The 18,194-nt window shown below is 40.6% G+C and overlaps 1 protein-coding gene across 1 annotated transcript in view; it reads right to left on the bottom strand.

The window, feature by feature from the left end:
• Positions 1 to 18,194, bottom strand: part of UNC79 (unc-79 homolog (C. elegans)) — a 330,078-nt gene that overhangs the window by 40,364 nt on the left and 271,520 nt on the right. The window contains exons 41-42 of the mRNA XM_006839553.1: positions 12,606 to 12,710; positions 737 to 814 (exon numbers count right to left, since the gene is read on the bottom strand). Coding sequence (XP_006839616.1) covers positions 737 to 814; positions 12,606 to 12,710 — 183 coding nt within the window. The remainder of the gene's footprint in view (positions 1 to 736; positions 815 to 12,605; positions 12,711 to 18,194) is intronic.

Raw genomic sequence — 18,194 nt, forward strand, 5'->3', positions numbered from 1 at the left:
TTAAAATATTTTTCTACTGAAAATTCTATTATTTTTTTTCAGTTAACGATTTCTATCTCTAAAGTTTCAGAGTTTGTTGATGTAAACTTGCTATCCGTCAATTATAATAGTTTCTCACCCTCAGCTCTATCCATCAGAATCTCATGAGCACATAATACCAAATAGTTCACATTTGGCAATAATGGACATTTTTTTTTTTTAATTCTAAAAAGAAAGTAGTATAGAGGAAAGCGAGACATTGTGATGCTGATTTTCTTTTGCATTTCATTAAATCAAATTGATTAACCAGAGCCAGTATCAGAAAATTGTTTCTGGAAAAACTGAACTTGAATCAAATCTATTCTCTCTCTGGTCATTTCTTTTCTCGTCTCAACTGGCTGCTTCCATTTTATTCATGGCCCCTGGGATTAAAAGTTTTCAGTAACTGGAATGAATTTAGATTCTCTTCACTGCTCTTTGAAAGAAGATGTGACTATCTTTTCAATTTTCCAATGATCATTTTATGACTCAATGTTTGTAGGATTCCACTTATTTGAAAACATTTAGAATAGGCAAGTATATAAAGACCAAAGTATATTCGTGGTTACCAGGGATGGGGGTGGGTGGGAATGCAGAAGAGGGTCTTACTACTTAGGAACACCATGGGGAAAAGAAAAATTAAACCAGGACACAAACCAAGAATGAGGAAATGGGAAGAAATTATTCAGTGCTGACAATCAGTTCGGTCAAGACTTACTCCAGGTACAGAGACGATCATCTGCTTGCTCAGGATAGTTGACTCAGCTAGTTTGGTTCCAGCATCGGCACATATAAACTAATGAGAAATGGAGAGAATCGTTATGTTTAAGAGCTCTGGGACAGTCACAAATGCCTCATAATTATATTAACTTGGCTTAAATTCATTTGTGTCTACTTCTGTGACACTTTGCCCTAAATAAATCAGACTAGAGAATCATGACAGTTCATTTCTATGAGAAATTCAGACTCTTAGTACCAATGCGAGCCCAGACAGCTGAGCTGCCCTGAGCTGGGCTGTGCAATCGAGGAAGAAGTAAAAGACGTCAGCCCTGTCAGATATATTCTGAAGTCTGTCTAGTCCTTAGCCTTCCAGCAGTTACTGTGAGGCCATGTTGACATCATTTTTGTGATTTCTATCATATCACCCATTTTAGATTAAAAATGGAAACACAATCAACAGAAGAGTAGTCTGGGCACTCCTCTCTCCCCACTCCCACCCCCGGGGTCCCTTTTACTCCTCCTCCCACCCCATCCATATCCAGGCCCTCTTCCAGCCTTATGCATTCATTTGGGTTCTAAAGTTGACAAGGCTGTTGAGGTCTTTCAAGTCTTTTTACTGGTGGTTCCCTGGGCAAATGCTTTCTCATTCTCTAAGATGAAGGCTGAAGAGCCGCTTCTTCTGTCTTGATAATGACTATGACCCCCACCCTGTGCTGCCCTCAAGGGACCTAGGACTTGCTGCATTATAACATCCATCATATGAGATCGGGAAGGTCTGTGAATCCACGCCCTGACCTGCTGTGAGCTCTCATGGGGCACAGACTTGCTTCATCTCAGCCCCAGTGCCAGCTAAGTGCCTGGCATCTCAGGCAGCACAGCAAGTATTTGTGAAATAAATTGATTAATGAGTTGTGATTTGAGACAATAATGAGGATGAATCGGCCAGGTTATAATTTCATTTGTTTCATTGTAGATTTTTACAGGCATTTTCCACCTCATGCACTATCCAACCAGAGGTGGATTACCCAATAAGTCAGATAAGCACAAGCTTACTTGAGCTTACTTACTCATCTGTGACATCAGATGGATTTTGGCTGAGAGAAGAGAATAACAGAAAGATGTTTACCTGTGCTTTATTGACTATGCAAAGGCTTTTGATTGTGTGGATCATGACAAGCTCTGGACAACATTGCAAAGTATGAGTATTCCAGAACAATAAATGGTGCTCATGAGAAACGTGTACAGTGACCAAGAGGCAGTTGTTTGAACAGAACAAGGGAACACTGAATGGTTTTAAAAAAGGAAAGCTGTGTGCCAGGGTTGTATTCTTTCACCTTATTTACTCAATTTGTATGCTGAGCAATAATTTGAGAAGCTGGACTAGATGAAGAAGAACATGGCATCAGGATTGGAGGAAGACTCATCTAACAACCTATGATAGCCAGATGATACAACCTTGCTTGCTGAAAGTGAAGAGGACTTAAAATACTTACAGATGAAGATCAAAGACCACAGCTTTCGATATGCGTTGCATCTCAATGTAAAGAAAACAAAAATCCTCACCACTACACCACTAAATAACATGAAGATAAATCAAGAAAAGATGGAACTTGTCAAAGACTTCGTTTTGCTCACATTAACCATCAACATTCATGGAAGCAGCAATCAAGAAATCAAATGATGTGTTACATTAGGCAAATCTGCTGCACAAGATCTCTTTAAAGTGTTGAAGAGCAAAGATGTCAGTTTGAGGACTAAGGTGCTACTGACCCAAGCCATGGTAAAAGTTGGACAATGAATAAAGAAGACTATAGAAGAACTGATGTGTTTAAGTTATGGTGTTGGAGGAGAATATTAAAAGTATCATGGACTGTCAAAAGAACAAACAAATCTGTGTCAGAAGAAGTACAACCAGAATGCTCCTTAGAAGCCAGGAGGGTGAGGCTTCATCTCATATTTTGGACATATTATCAGGAGGGACCAGTCCATGGAGAAGGACATCATAGTTGGTAAAGTGGAGGGTCAGAGAAAAAGAGCAAGACCCTCAACGAGATGGGTTGGCACAATGACAGCTGCAATGGGCTCAAGTGTAGCAAAGATTATGAAGTTGGCCCAGGACCGGCCAGTGTTTCATTCTGTTGTGCATGGGGTCACTATGCGTCAGTATCAACTCAACAGTACCTAACAACACTTACCTATAGTGAACAGGTTCACCTGGGTTTCATCACTGTAGTGAGCAGTTTCACATGTTGTTCCTATCTGAAACCCAGGTAGAACTGTTCACTACAGATGCGTAAATAAGTCCAAGTAAGCCTGTGCTTACCTTGCTTACTGGTAACTCTGGCCCTGTCAGGGATAGTAAATTTGAAAAGAAGCTTTGATTTTCTAGGAAGGTGTTGGGGGGTTGGGAGAGAGACAGATGCCAGCCATACCTACAAGCAGTACTTTTGATGCGGTTAAAAAAAAAAGTGACCTTATTTCATGACAGATTAGTAAGTAAGCACAAGTAAGCATGTGCTTAACTTGCTCATTAGGCAATCTGACACTGCATCCAAACCATTTATGAATGATTTTAGAAAAAAAAAAAAGTGTGTAGAGTGTATCATGAGCAATCAATTAATTAGATCCTATTTCACTTCTCTTTCCTAGGCCCTGGTCAGTGGCAATCGTGACTTCGGGATCCAAAGCTCCACTGAGTTCAGAGGCTCTGGAAGAACCTTTACCTTCAATTTCTTCTCATTCTCAGCTGGGAGAGTACTAGGTCATGGTACAAGGTCAGCGAGGCAGGCTCAGCCCCGTCATACTAAGGAGAAATAAAATATGGGGTGGACTAGGCCAGGAAATCTCAAGGAAGCCAGAGGAGGAGCCGAGTGACAATGGAATGGAGACCAGCATGCTGTCAGACTATCAGGGGTTGTTATTAGTAGGTAGCAGGTTCGATTCCAGTGGCAACGTAGCGTTCTTGTCAAGAGCGTTCTGAGGGCAGAGTCCTTAGACTTCCAGTGTAAGCTGCTCTGGCCCTCCATGAGAGGCCTTTGTGCACTGGACAGAGGTCCCTTAGAGCTGAAGGACAAGCGAAGACAGCTACCTCCATTTTAACACCTTCAACTCCATGTGCCCCTCCCCCGACAGTTACAGAGAGCTGAAGAGCCTATTTGGTTATTAACTCTGAATCTGGGAGAGAGATATTTTGGTAGCATCCATTGGAAACCTCAAAATTTCCATGATTTTCTTCAGTTATGACTTGGACTATTTCTAATACATGGAAAAGAAAGTAGGGCAGAAAAAAAAAAAGTACAAGAAATAAAATCTGTCACTCTAACCAAAACCTGTATGTAGCAAACGTAAATGCAGTGATAATTACTAGACATATGTAGTGAATGGGAGACTTACCTTCAACCTCTATGTAGATATGCATGTTTTCTTATAATGTGTGTTGTTAAAAGCTTTCATTCTTTTAGTCATTGAAGACAAACTAATTTTGACTAAGTCCCTAAATCTCTGTCAAGGGTCAGGATGCCACCATTATAATCCATTTCCTTATCACAGGAATCAGAGACTCCCCAGCTGTAAGAGAGGGCAGAACTGCACCTCATGTGTGAGGGAAGGCAAGTTTGGAGGGTCTGTGTGCTCTGTTTTAGTCAAATCCGCCCACTGAAGAGATGCTGGAAGCCCCAGGCCCTCAAAGAGTGCTTGCCTGGCTTGGCTGGGCCCTTGAGTGGAAAATAAAACTTGTTCTAGAAGCAAAACAGCCAACGTCCCTGTCTCCCTTCAGCAGATATCTGTCTCACCTGCCACCCGCAGCAAAGTATCAACAAGTACTTTGTCAGAATTGGCTGGCAGCCACGGACAGGAGGCCAAATTCAAAGGTCTGATTTGTGATCTCTCACCAGTCAGAATTCCTAAAAAACAATCACTCTAAAAGTATCAGAGGTGCCTAAGACGATCTGGCGTGTTAAAGGGAATATAACCGCTTAATCCTCTAAAATCATCTAGTATCTGTTCTGTATCATTGTGTTTTAACCCAGTGCATTTCTACATAATAGTAATGCTGAGCTATGTTCACTTTCTATAGCTGACGATCCTAAACTGAAAAGAAAAATCCATTCTGGTTTGATACAAGTGCTCCAAATGTAAAGTTCTAACTAGAATCACAGGATGAAATGATCCGTGTTGTAGAGAGAAGAATTCTGTACTTTCAGAGAGAGCTAATGATAACGCCCCTGAAAGATGCATTCCTCCGAGACTACAAAAGAAACGCAATATCCACTGTGTGGTATTGCTAAATGAATTCATTACTGAAATGAAACCCAGAATAGTATCTCCACCTCTCATCCCACAGAGTGATCCGATTATTACCAACGCAACTAATGCTAATAAGCACATGTCTGTAGTAACTCTGCGGATTCAGGATAACAGCTCTACCTGTGTTGTTTTCTTTCTTCTCCCGTCCACAAAGCATCTACTGTTCAAAGAAAACCTATTCACTGAGATGATTCTCACGGTTTATTAGCACCATAACCACCCTTGGTTTATTAGCATATAACAGGACATTATTTTTTTTGGGCGCTGAAATATTCTTTATGGTGGCTTTTTAATGGGTGATTACTCTTATTATGAAAATGCTGCTTTATTTCACCTTGAGAACAAATAGGTACGGCAAGTCAGCAGGAAAGAAAAATATCGAAAGATAGAGATTAAAACAGGTCAGTGCATGGATCCACATGGCAAGATAATGAGATCCTGCAACTGACGATTTTCATTGCAAAGAATAATTTTTTTTTTCTCTATTTGTCAAATGATTTTCTGTCTCCAGACCTCCTCTTCCTTAAAAAACAAACCAAAGAAGAAAGTCCGCTTGAACATTTGCGATCACCTGGCTATGTCTAAGTAAAAACAAGTTCAAGAACCCTGGCTGCGCAACCACAAAATGGTAGGCTGGGAAGTTTGCCATGATGTCAGACTTTCTGAATGAGTTCCTAGGAATTAAAAAATAGAGTGATCGGTACCTATTCCTGCCTTGAAAGATTTATAACCTGAGTGGCTGCCACATTCCTTGAGAATGTGTGCCATTGTTCTCTAAGTGATTCTCTCTTGACTGTTTGATTAAAAAAACAAAACAAAACACACAGCAGCTCTGGTTTCTATATGAGAAGGACAGATGGGGTCCAGCTCAGCGGTGCAATCCATCTACTGTTTTAATTAGAGACGTTTGTTGTTGCTGTGTTAAATGCCACGAGTCCATTCTAACTCACAGTGACACTGTATAGCGTTTCCGAGGCTGTAATCAGAGAAGTTAGGTGACAGTTTCACCTCATAGTGACCCTATCTATGCACAACAGAACGAAACACGGCCCAGTCCTGCGTCATCCTCACAATTGTTATGTTTGAGCCCACTGTTGCTGCCACGGTGTCAGTCCATCTCATTAGGGGTCCTTTTCTTTTTCAGTAACCTGTTGACCCTCTGCTTTACCAAGCATAATGTCCTTCTCCAGGGACTGCTCCCTCCTGATAACACGTCCAATGTATGACAGAGAAGTCTTGCCATCTTCACTTCTAAGGAACATTCTGGCTGTATTTCTTCCAAGACAGACTTGTTTGTTCTTTTGGCAGTCCATGGTACTTTCGGTACTCTTCTCCAACACCCTAATACAAATGTATCGATTCTTCTTTGGTCTTCCTTATTTGTTATCCAACTTTCACATGCATATGTTGTTGTTGTTGTTAGGTACCATTGAGTCGGTACCGACTCATAGCAACCCTATGCACAGCAGAATGAAACACTGCCCCATCCTAGGCCAACCACACTGTTGTTGCCAAATTGAGTCCACTGATGCTGCCACCTGACCAATCCATCTCATTGGGGGTCTTCCTCTTTTTCTCTGACCCTTCACCCTACCAAACGTGGTATCCTTCTCCAGTGACTGGTCCTTCCTGACAATATGTCTGAAGTATGATAGACAAAGTGTGGCCATCCTGGCCTCCAAGAAGCACTCTGGATGCATTTCTTCCAACATGGATCTGTTTGTTCTTTTGGAAGCTCATGGCACTTTCAATATTCTCCTCCAACACCATAACTCAAATGCGTCAATTCTTCTAAGGTCTTCCTTATTTACTGTCCAGCTTTCATATGCATATGAGGTTATGGAAAATACCATGGCTTGGGTCAGGCGCACCTTAGTCCTCAAGCTGACATCTTTGCCCTTCAACACTTTAAAAAGGTCTTGTGCAGTAGATTTGCCTAATGCAATACGTCGTCTGATCTCTTGACTGCTGCTTCCATGAGTGTTGATAGTTGATCCAAGAAGAATGAAGTCCTTGACAACTTCAATCTTTTCTCCGTTAATAAGAATGTTGTTTATTGGTCCAGTGGTGAGGATTTTTGTTTTCTTTACATTGAGATGTAGGCTGTGCTCTTTGATCTTCATCAGTAAATGTTTTAAGTCCTCCTCACTTTCAGCAAGCAAGGTTGTATCATCTGCATATCAAGGCGACTGAAAATACTATGGCTTGGGTCAGGAGCACCTTAGTCTTCAAACACACATCTTTGGTCTTTAATGCTGGAAAGAGGTTTTTGCAGCAGATTTACCTAATGCAACATGTGATTTAATTTCTTGATTGCTGCTGCCATGAATGTTGACTATGGATCCAAGCAAAATGAAGTCTTTGACAACTTCAATCTTTTTTCCATTTATCATGATGTTATTTATTATTGGTCCAATTGTGTGTATTTTTGTTTTCTTTATATTGAGGTGCAATCCATATTGTATTCTTTGATCATCATCAGTAAGTATTTTAAGTCCTCTTCTCTTCCAGCAAGCAAGGTTGTATCACCTGTATATCAGAGGTTGTTAATGAGTTTTATTCAAATCCTGATGCCAAGTTCTTCATAAAACCCAGTTTTTCAGATTATTTAAACTCTCAGTATAAAGATTGAATAAACATAGTGAGAGGATACAACCCTGACACACACGTTTCCAATTTTAAACTACTCAGTATCCCCTCGTTCTGTTTAAATGGCTGCTTGTTGGTCTGTATACAGGTTCCTTGTGCGCGCAATTAAATGTTCTGGAATACCCATTCTTCACAATGTTATTCATAATTTGGTATGATCCACAGTTGAATGCCTTTGCATAGTCAATAAGCATAAGTAAATATCTAACTAGTATTCTCTGGTTTCAGCCAAGATCCATCTGACTTCAGCAATAATAAATGTCCCTAGCTTCACACCCTTTTCCGAATCTGGCTTAAATTTCTGGCAGTTTCCTGTCACTGTACTGTTGAAACCACTTTTGAATTATCTTTAGCAAAACGTTACTTGCATGTGATATTGATGATATTGTTTCATGATTTCCACATTCTGTTGGACCACGTCTATTTGAAATGGGCACAAATATGGCTCTTCCATTAGGTTGGCCAGGTAACTGTTTTTCCAATTTCTTGGCATTAGATGAGTGAGTGCCTCCACTTTGTTGAAAGACTTCCATCTGTATTCCATCAGTTCTTGGAGCCTTGTTTTGTTTTGTTTTGTTTTTACCAATGCCTTCAGTGCCATGAGTTCTTCATCATATGCTACTTCATGAAATGGTTAAGAATCAACCATTGATTTTTGGTGCAGCAACTCTGTGTACTCTTTTCATCTTCTTTTGATATTTTCTGCCTCATTCAGTGCTTCACCCATACAATTCTTCAATACAGAAACCTGAAGCTTGGATTTTTTTCTTCAGTTCTTTCAGCTTGAGAAACGTTGAACATGTTATCTTCCCTTTGGCTTTCTAACTCCAAGTCATTGCACATTTATTATAATATTTGACTCTGTCTTATCAAGCTGCCTTTCTAAATTTTCTGTTCAGTTCTTTTACTTCTTCATTTCTTCCATTCATTTTAGCATCTTGTGGTGTTGTGGGCTAAGCAGTAGACTACAGAGTCAGTTTGAACTGCAAAGTCAGTGGTTCAAGCTCACCAGCCACTACCTGAAAACCCTATACAGGGTCACTATGGGATGGAACCAACTCGACGGCACTTAACAACAATGCTCATGAGCAAGTTTCAGAGTCTCTTCTGACATCCTTTAGTCTTTTCTGTCTTTTTAATGACCTCACTTTTATTTCTCTCGATTATAGAAATGGTTTATTCTAAGAGTTTATAGAACAAGGATCTGTTACTTTAAAATGGGCATGATAGTTAATATATTTTGACTTTATATGAACTTGGCCATTCATCCAGTGGGAGAAGGTTGAAATTTTTATAAAGTTGTTCCTCAAGGGCATGATCTCAAAATATCTCTCCAACCTAAATAACTTACAACTTGTTCTTTCTTATTCTTCGCTTATTTAACTTGATTCAATAACAAATACATATTTGCCCTAAAAAAGATCAAAATGCTATACGTTTGAAATTGCATAAAGTGCATTCAGAAGCATCTACTTTTTCCTTTTTCTTCCTAAAGCGAATTTGTTTTTGTTATTTATTCACCTAACTGCTGTAATCACTGTTTTCATGGTTGCCTTAAGCGCTGGGTAATTTACACTGTCAATGTTCTTTTGCTGACTTATGACAAATGCTTATTTGGGCTGAGTAATGTACTTCTTAGAAAACCAGTCCCCAGCTGCAGTTACAGACCCCAAGAATATCAGCCGAGTGGATCTGCCCTACTCTTGACTGACGGCAATTAAGGGGACACTCTCCACTGGCCAAAGTAAAGCACCAGAAGGGACTTGCAGCCAAAGTTGTTTTCTCATGGCAAGTGACCTCCAGACATATCTACCTGCCAAGCTGACACCGCTCTGCTGCCCTCTCCTTCAAACCAGTGTAGAGCTTACTCATCTTTAAGATCAGTTTCAATCAAAGGTGCTTGTCCTCAAAGGCAGTGTTGCTGCTGATATGTGAATAGAAGGGGATACAAAAGCCAAGGGTATCCACTAGAAGAATTTTAAAGCTTGTATCTTCTAGGAGGACAGATATTTTTTTGGTAGCAGCTTTGCTCTGTCTTCCTCCAGGGCTTCTAATGTCTTGTGGAAGCCATTGCCTTCTGACTTTTTCATGCTCGATTCCCATGGGTGTCAGTTTCCAACAATCACTATCACACACGCTCTCAGAGAGCTCCCACGGGTCATGAGAGCGCTATCAAGACAACGTACGGTGATTTTCACTGAAAGCACGCCTACTTTTCATTAAATCTCAAGTCTTTGAGAAAACACAACTATTGATTAGCAGTATGTAGTTGGGGGTGGGAGACGACAAGGACAAGTCAGTGGCATTTGAATGGTAAATAACAGGTGTTATTCCTCCTCTTCTCTACTGAGTAGACGCTTGAACTTCTACATGTTCAAGGTCTACACACTCCTTTTCTAATAAGCACTTCCCTACGTGGTATCCACCTCTACTTTTGTACACATCACACTAGTGGGGTTTTTGTTTATTTACCAATGCCACCTACTAGATCGCAAAGTCCTGGACGGAAGGGGCCATGGCTTATTCATCTGTCTCTCCAGCACAGCACCTGGGCCTTTGTCATGGTCCATAATGGCTTAATGAGCTGCCTTCATCTCCCAGGCTGAATTAGCTTTCTCCACCTTCATAGTCCTGGTGTGGTTGTGGGTTAATGCACTGGACTGCAAAGTCGGTTTGAGCTGCAAGGTTGTGGTTCAAGCTCACCAATTGCTCCTTGGAAACCCTCTACAGGGTCGCTATGGGTCAGAACTGACTCGATGGCACTTCACAACAACAACAACCTCCATAGTATTTTACATGCAGTGTAGACTTTCATGAAAGCATTAACACACCATCAGAATCGGGCTTATGCCGTCTACATCTCTGTATGCCCAGGACCTCGCCTAGTGCATTGCTGAATAGTCGAGTGTGGCCAGACATGGGAAACCTTAGTGGTGGAGGCAGAGAAAGTCATTGCAAGTTTTTGATGCAGGAAGGAATCTTATCAGATTCAGTAAAATGTCCTCAGGGTCACCATAGGTAGAAAGATTGCAGTGGCGTGAAGAGAGATGAAAGCAATACAAAAAGCTAAGAGATGTGGTGGAAATCTGAGCAAGGAGAACAAAGGACCTGATCAGGCTACAGTTCACACTGATCAGCTTTGAGTATGTGCTGGATGATATAGTGAAAGATTATTTGTAGAAACAACTTGAGGCCTGATGTGTTATCTTGGTTCCTTCAAAGAACTTTCTGGTTGTTTTTACCAGTGTCTAGAGGCACTAGCATGGAGCCCTGGTGGTGCTGTAGAATAAGCACCAGACTGCTAACCACAAGGCTCTGAAATGCTAAAGCCCTCGAGTCAGATGCTGACACTATCGTTTCTCCAAGCCTTGTGATCGTGGTCAGGCCACTGAAGTTCCCTGGGTCTTTGTCTTCTCATCTGCAGTGCAGAACCAAGGCCTCATAGGATGGGGAGGATTTTTAAGTACCATCGAGTTGGCTCTGTCTCATAGCAACCCTGTATAGGGTTTCCAGGAAGTTGCTGGTAAGCTTGAACCACCAACCATACGGTTCAAACCAACATTGCGGTCCAGTGCTTTATCCCAGAGCGTCACACCAGGAGTTCATGGTAAGGATTAAGTGAATGGAATAAGGAAAACAGCTAGCCTGTCACATTAGATGCTCATTAATGTTTCTTTCACCCTCATCTCTCCAACTGGTACCCAAGTTACCCAAGATTCAGGGAAATCTATTGACTCCTTTGATATCAAGCTTCCACTTTATCCTGCCATGTAACCTGAAGTTTGTAGGCCCCAGACTCTGAGCTTGGTTTTAATGACCATCAAGACTAATTGAAGAAGCTGTGACTCAGTTTACACAGGCAGTCTGACTGACGCCTGCTCCCAGCCATAGCCCATAGGCAAGTTTTTAAATGCAGCCTCAGCCCTGAGGTAGGGTCCCAGGCTAGCTGACCCACTGGTTTGCATTTTATCCACTCCACTCTCATATCATTATTCTGAAGTCCATTCCCTATGGAGCCTCAGGCAAAGGTATTTGGCTGTACCCACTGTCCTTTGTGACCCAGCTCAAAAGCCACTTGCTTCCACACCATAGGGAGTAAGGTATCACCTGCTCTCAACTTCCCCACAGGACTTTCTCTGTTTCTCTCTCTTCCTCTTCTTTCACGGCACTCAACTCATCAAGCTCTGCACACTTGCCTAAGATGCTGAGTGAGCTAAGGATGCCAACAAGGATGGGCAGCTTCAGTTCTTTGGAAGCAGTTCACAACCAATGACATCATCTCCATCTCTGTCTGCATTCAAGCCCCGACTCATCAACTCCCAAGGGTGCGCATTCTTTCACCCCACAATGGCTGGACTCAATTGTTACGAAGTGCCATCCAGTTGGTTCTGACTCACAGCAACCCTGGTGGGTTTCCGAGGAGCAGCTGGTGGACTCAATACATCCTGCCATTTGATTGTAGAGCTGACCTGCCTACCCTCACCCTCTCTTCTACTTCACAAAGATCTGGCAGCCCACACATGCTCATCCTACACTTCGACCTTGCCTCAGTCTCATCCCCCAATTTTGGCTTCATTTTTCCCATTTCAAGTTCCCCTCCCAACCAGCTGTGCGTGAGCTACTCGACCCACATACTGTACAGCAAATTTCTTAGCAAAAGAAATGATGTTTCATTCTTTTTATCCATCACAGAATTAGTTCTCCAGTAAGAACAAAGAAAAGATTCCCTTTTTTTTTGAGACCAATGTAAATGTCAAGTGCGTGGTATTAATTAGATCATGGCTCATACAATATGTATTAGTTCCTGTCTCAGGGCGGAGACAGCCGGTTTTATCAGTATGTCCCATAGCTCCCTTGCTATTTCCCTAACCACAAATGGAGCTCATGACTGAGAAGTGAATCAGAAAGCCTACCTGGACCAGCAGAAGGAGGTTCGTGTCTGGTAAAGGAGATTTGAGCTTCAGGGCCTGCAGGAGTTCTAACACAACGCTACGAGATAAGTAGAATTTATCCCGCTCCTAAAAAAAAAACACACAAAATACAAGAAGGTAAGCAGTGGCTAAACATTCAGTTAGAATGGCTCGATGTTGAAAAGCACTTCAAAAAGATTCTCAGGTCAGAAATAAAAAACAGTATTTAGAAACATATGAGCCATCCTTTAAAAATCAAAAAATCAAAGCTAAAAAGAAAAAGGCATTTGGGTGTGTGGGCACTGAAGCATTCACAATGCATCATTTATTAGACAGGAGAAAGATAAGCAGTCGTCCCTTGTTAATTACAACCGAGTCTGTTGATTGTGATGCAGGCGACTCCGTGTCTGAAGAGAAGAATTGTTCCATAGGGTTTCCAAGAAAACAAATTGCCAGGTCTGAAGTACCTCTGGGTGAGTTTGAATCACCAATTTTTCAGTTAGCAATCTACCGCTTAACTATGTGTGCCACCCAGGAACATTACCGGTAAGTTAGTTCTGAAATACTGAAGCCACAAGGTTTGCTTTCTTATCCACATGGCATCCCAAGAACTGCTGAAATCCAACAGATGGTGCTGCGAGTCAATGCATTGCACCGCAAGGTCGATTTGAACCGCAAGTTCAGTGGTTTGAACTCAGCAGCCGCTCCTTGGAAACCCTATACAGAGTCACTATGAGTTGGAACCGACTTGGCAGCACTTAACAGCAACATCCTCTCAAAGGAATTTACTTTTTAAATAGACTGTTTGAAGAGAAATAAGGTGAAAGAAATATATTATGAACCAACTTCCCATCTTTGTAGAACTGTAAGTAACATTTTACTTTATTTGATTCAACCCTTTTATAATAAATTAAAATGACAGAGAACAGTTAAAGCTGTCAATAATATGATTTTTTATTTTTTTTCCTTCTTTTCCTTAAAGTAGTATTTTGAACCTTGTTAAGAGTCAATGAGTCAGTTTCCACTCGTAGTGACATATAAGGTTTCTGGGCTATAAATCTTTGCAGGAGCAGAAAGCCTCATCTTTCTCCTACGGAGCCGCTGGTGGGCTCAAACCACCAACCTTGTGGTTTACAGTGCAGTATTTATCCTACAGAGTCACCGTGCTTCCCATTTTTAATCTGACCCTTATTATTTCATGAATGTCTTATACTTTTATTACTTATGTATGCCTTCCTTATAATGCATACTATTGCTTAACAGGTTTCAAATTTCTTATAAATGGTATTATGGCATGCATAGCTTTCTTGTTGTTGTTGTTAAGTGCCGTTGAGTCGGTTCCGACCCATAGTGACCCTGCATAGGGTTTCCAAAGAGCAGCTGGTGAGCTTGAACCATTGACCTTGCAGTTCAAATGGTTTTGCAATCTGGCACATTAACTAACCCACAGCGCCACACCTAGCTGGTAATTTCTCTCCACGTTATATTTTTCAGAATTGATCCCTATGGATAGATGTAATTCTAGTTCTTTCAACAAAACTGCTAAATATTCTATTGGTAAATATCACAATTTATTAATCTCTTCTCCTGTTGATGGAATTCAATTTTATAAGCTTTTATTGTTCGCTTATAAGCCTTTTGATTGTAAAGTATACATACAGAAAAGTATATACATTGTAAATGTACAGTTGACTGGGTTAGTATAAATTGAACAGTCATGTAATCACTACCCAAGTCAACCAAAAGAACATTGCAAACACTTGGAAGCCATTTGTGTGTCCTTTCTGGTAATACTGAAGTCACTAGAGTCCCAGGGAGGTCGGTATCCACTGTCATGTCTTTCTACTCATTCTTGTCTTGGCTCTGTATGTGTTTGATCATCTTTGAGTATGTGCTGGATGATATATTGAAAAATTATTTGTAGAAGCAATTTGAGGCCTGATGTTATCTCCCTTCCTTTCAAGAGCTTCCTGGTGTTTTGTTTTGTTTTTTGGTCAGGTCTGGAGGCACTAGAGGCACTAGCATGGAGCCCTGATGGTGCTGTAGGATAAATACTGGACTAAACCACAAGGTCAGCAGTTCAAATCCACTAACTGCTCCTCAGGAGAAAGATGAGGCTTTCTGTTCCCATAAAGATTTACAGCCTTGGAAAACGTACACAGGGCTTCTATGAATTGGAACTGATTCGATGCCAGTGGGGTTTGGGTTTGGGGAACACTAGCATGGCAGAGTTCGCCTTAATACATACAAGGCTTGTCTTGGGCCACATACGTGATTCAACGCTGAGTGGTATCCACGTGAGGTCAAATTTACTTCTGGGTTATCTTCACTTCAGGGTCTCAGCCAAGAGTGTATGGAGGCTGTGGTAGGGGAGCATATCAGCATCCCCACTCTTGGTAGCTCCCAGATTCTGACTTGTGTCCCCTTACTTTCATTGGTAAAATAGAGGGTCAGAGACAAAGAGAAAGACCCTCAATGACATGGGCTGACAGTGTTTGCAACAAAAGCTGTGTGATAGCACAAGAGTGAGCAACGTTTGGTTCTGCTGTGCATTGGGGAACTACGAATGGAATAGATTTAAGGGCACCGACAATAAACAATCCACATGGGGTTTTCTAAGTTACAGCCAAGCCTCTCAGTCATGTCTCCAGGTAAAAATAGCCTTTAGGGCTGGGTTCGCATCTCCGCACTCCAGTGTTCTAAGTCACTCTCCTGGTAATTATTCTATTCTTGGTTAACATTGTGAAGACGTTTTCAAAAGACATTGTATTCACTTCTTTTTAAATTTTAAGTGAGACAGTATCTTTAAATGATCTTGTCTAACATTTCCAGTCGAGAAAGTCTAGGGTCCCTACTGGAATTAGACTAGACTTCAAAGGTTGATTTGTGGGAATTAGATGTCATCGGGTCTGTGTCCACTTATTTAGCTCTTTAATGTTCTTTGGTAAATTTTTCTGGTTATCTCTGTAAAGTTCTTGTGTGTTTTTTGTTAGCTTTATTTTTGTTGTTGTTATAATAAATCTCAATTTTAAAATTACGCTTTGTAGTCATTTGGAGTCCTGGCATGATGCTACAGGATAAGCACTGGACCACAAGGTCAGTTTGAACCACAAGGTCAGCCGTTCCAACTTACCAGCCACTCCTTGAAACCCTATACAGGGTCACTATGAGAGCCGATGCGAGGGCATTTAACAACAACAGCATAGTCATTTGTGCAAGAGTCTCAGTGGTGCTGTAAGATAGGCAGTGGACTGCTAACCATAACGTTGGTGGTTACAATCAGTCAGTGGCTCTACGATAGAGCCATGAGGTTTTCTGCTCCCATAAAAATTTACAGTCTGGAAAACCCTATATCAGGTCTCTGTGCATATGAATCAAATGAAGGGCAGTGGGTGGGGTTAGTCACTTGTAGCTGAATATTTAAGGGAGATGATGTTTGGGTATCCATTTGGACCCATCATCCTTGCTGAGCTTCCTTACAAGTTCTAAAAGTGAGTCTACAGATTCTCTCAAGTTCATTTGTAATCATATCATCTATTAAAAATGAGTTTATTGGGAGGAGATTGTTATCATTGCAATGAAACGATGAGTGTTGAACTGATGTTCTCCCATGTAAACTATCACTCAATTCACAATAAAAGCTTTAAAAAGAACAACAACAAAAAAAAAACAGTTTATCTGTCCTTTCTAATCCTTATACTGGAGTCTTGGTGTGGCACTGTGGGATAATGCGCTAGACTGCAAGATCAGTTTGAACTGCAAGGTTGGTTGCTCACACTGACCAACTGCGTCTTGGAAACCCTACACAGGGTTTCTATGAGTCAGAACAGACTCGACCATACTTAACAACAGCAACAACATCCTTTGTCAAGGAAATTCCCTTCTATTCTTAAGTTGATGAGAGTTTAATCATAAGTGGGTATAGAATTATATAGAATGCTTTTCCTGTACCTTTTGAAACATGGATAAAATTTTTATCTTAATTTGGTAATATCATGATATTACTAGATGTTTTAATATTTGAACCATTCTTATATTTCAGGAAAATACCAACTGATTATTTTTGATGCACTAATTTAATATTATTCACTGAAATTTTGCATCCATGAAATATAATTGGCTTATAATTTTCTTTTCCCTTATTGCCCTTTAAGGGAGAGTGGTAGCCCCGTAGAATAAGTACTAGAATTGTAGTCCACATGGTTAGCAGTTCAAGCCCACCAGCTGCTCCACTGGAGAAAAATAAGGCTTTCTGCTCACACAAAGCTTTACCGCTTTGGAAACCCTTATGACCTGACTTGACAGCATTTATCAACAACAATTGTCCTTTAAGATACTGTATATGTTCATTAGATCCAATTTTCTTATTGGACTGTTGAACTCTTCTAAAGACATGTAATTTTTTATCTGTTAGATCTATCAATTACTGAAAGAGATGTGTTAAAATCCTCCTATGGTTGTGAATTTATCCATGTGTCTGTAATTTTGATAAATTTTGTTTCATAGTTGAGTTTTGAGGCTATGTTATTAGATGGATATAGTTTTAGAAATACCAAATTTTCATTGTGAATTGTTCCTCATCAATATGGCGAGCTTCTTTATAATAACACTTTTCAATTTAAACTCAATTTACTGACTTTAGCTTTCTTTTATGAGTAGTTACCTGATATAGTTTTTAAAATTTTTTCTTGCAAACTTTCTGTATGTTTTAAGAGTGTCTCATAAATAACACATAGATGGTGGTGGTTCCAACTCCTAGCAACCCTGTACAGGCTGTAAATCTTTATGGGAGTAGAAAGCCTCATCTTTCTCCCATGGAACAGCTGGTAGTTTCGAACTGCTGACCCTGAGGTTAGCAGCCCGATTCGTAACCACTATGCTACCAGAGCTCCTTAGATTTGTTAAATCCAATATGACAGTTTCTGCCTTTTGACTGGTAGGTTTAATTTGTTAATATTTACTGTGATTGCTGGAATACTGGAAATACATTTTATCATCTTATTTATATTTACTCTAGCTTGTTCTAATGAGTCTCTTTTCATATGACTTTTATTATTGTTCCGTTTTTTTGTCTACCTGTTTGAAACTTTCACATTTTTTTTCTAGTCTGTAGAATTTATACTTAAAACATTTATATGTATTCTTAAGAGTTCCAACTGCTCCTTGGAAACCCTAATGGATTGGATTGGACTCCACACACAACCACCTCTCCCATCTTGTTGTTGTTAAGTGCTGTTGAGCTGATTCTGACCCATAGTGACCCTGTGTAGGGTTTCCAAGGAGCGGCCGGTGAGCTTGAATGACCGACCTTGCAGTTGAAACGACTTTGCAGTCTGACACATTAGCCCACAGCCCCACACAGGACTCCTAGATGTACACTAGATCTTTCCATTACACCCTTCATCTCTCTCAACTGCAGTCTAGACAATTTAATCAGGTCTTGTCTCCATTTCACTAATTCTTTTGGGCTGTGTCTAATTTGCTATTTAAGTTATCCACTGAGATGTTTATATTCATGACTATTTTTCCTTTTGAGGATTTCTACTTGGTCCAAATCTGCCTGGTGATTCTTTTGTTGAAAGTGACTAGCTC

This window comes from Chrysochloris asiatica, unplaced genomic scaffold (assembly GCF_000296735.1).
Source record: "Chrysochloris asiatica unplaced genomic scaffold, ChrAsi1.0 scaffold00025, whole genome shotgun sequence".
Lineage (NCBI taxonomy): Eukaryota > Metazoa > Chordata > Mammalia > Afrosoricida > Chrysochloridae > Chrysochloris > Chrysochloris asiatica.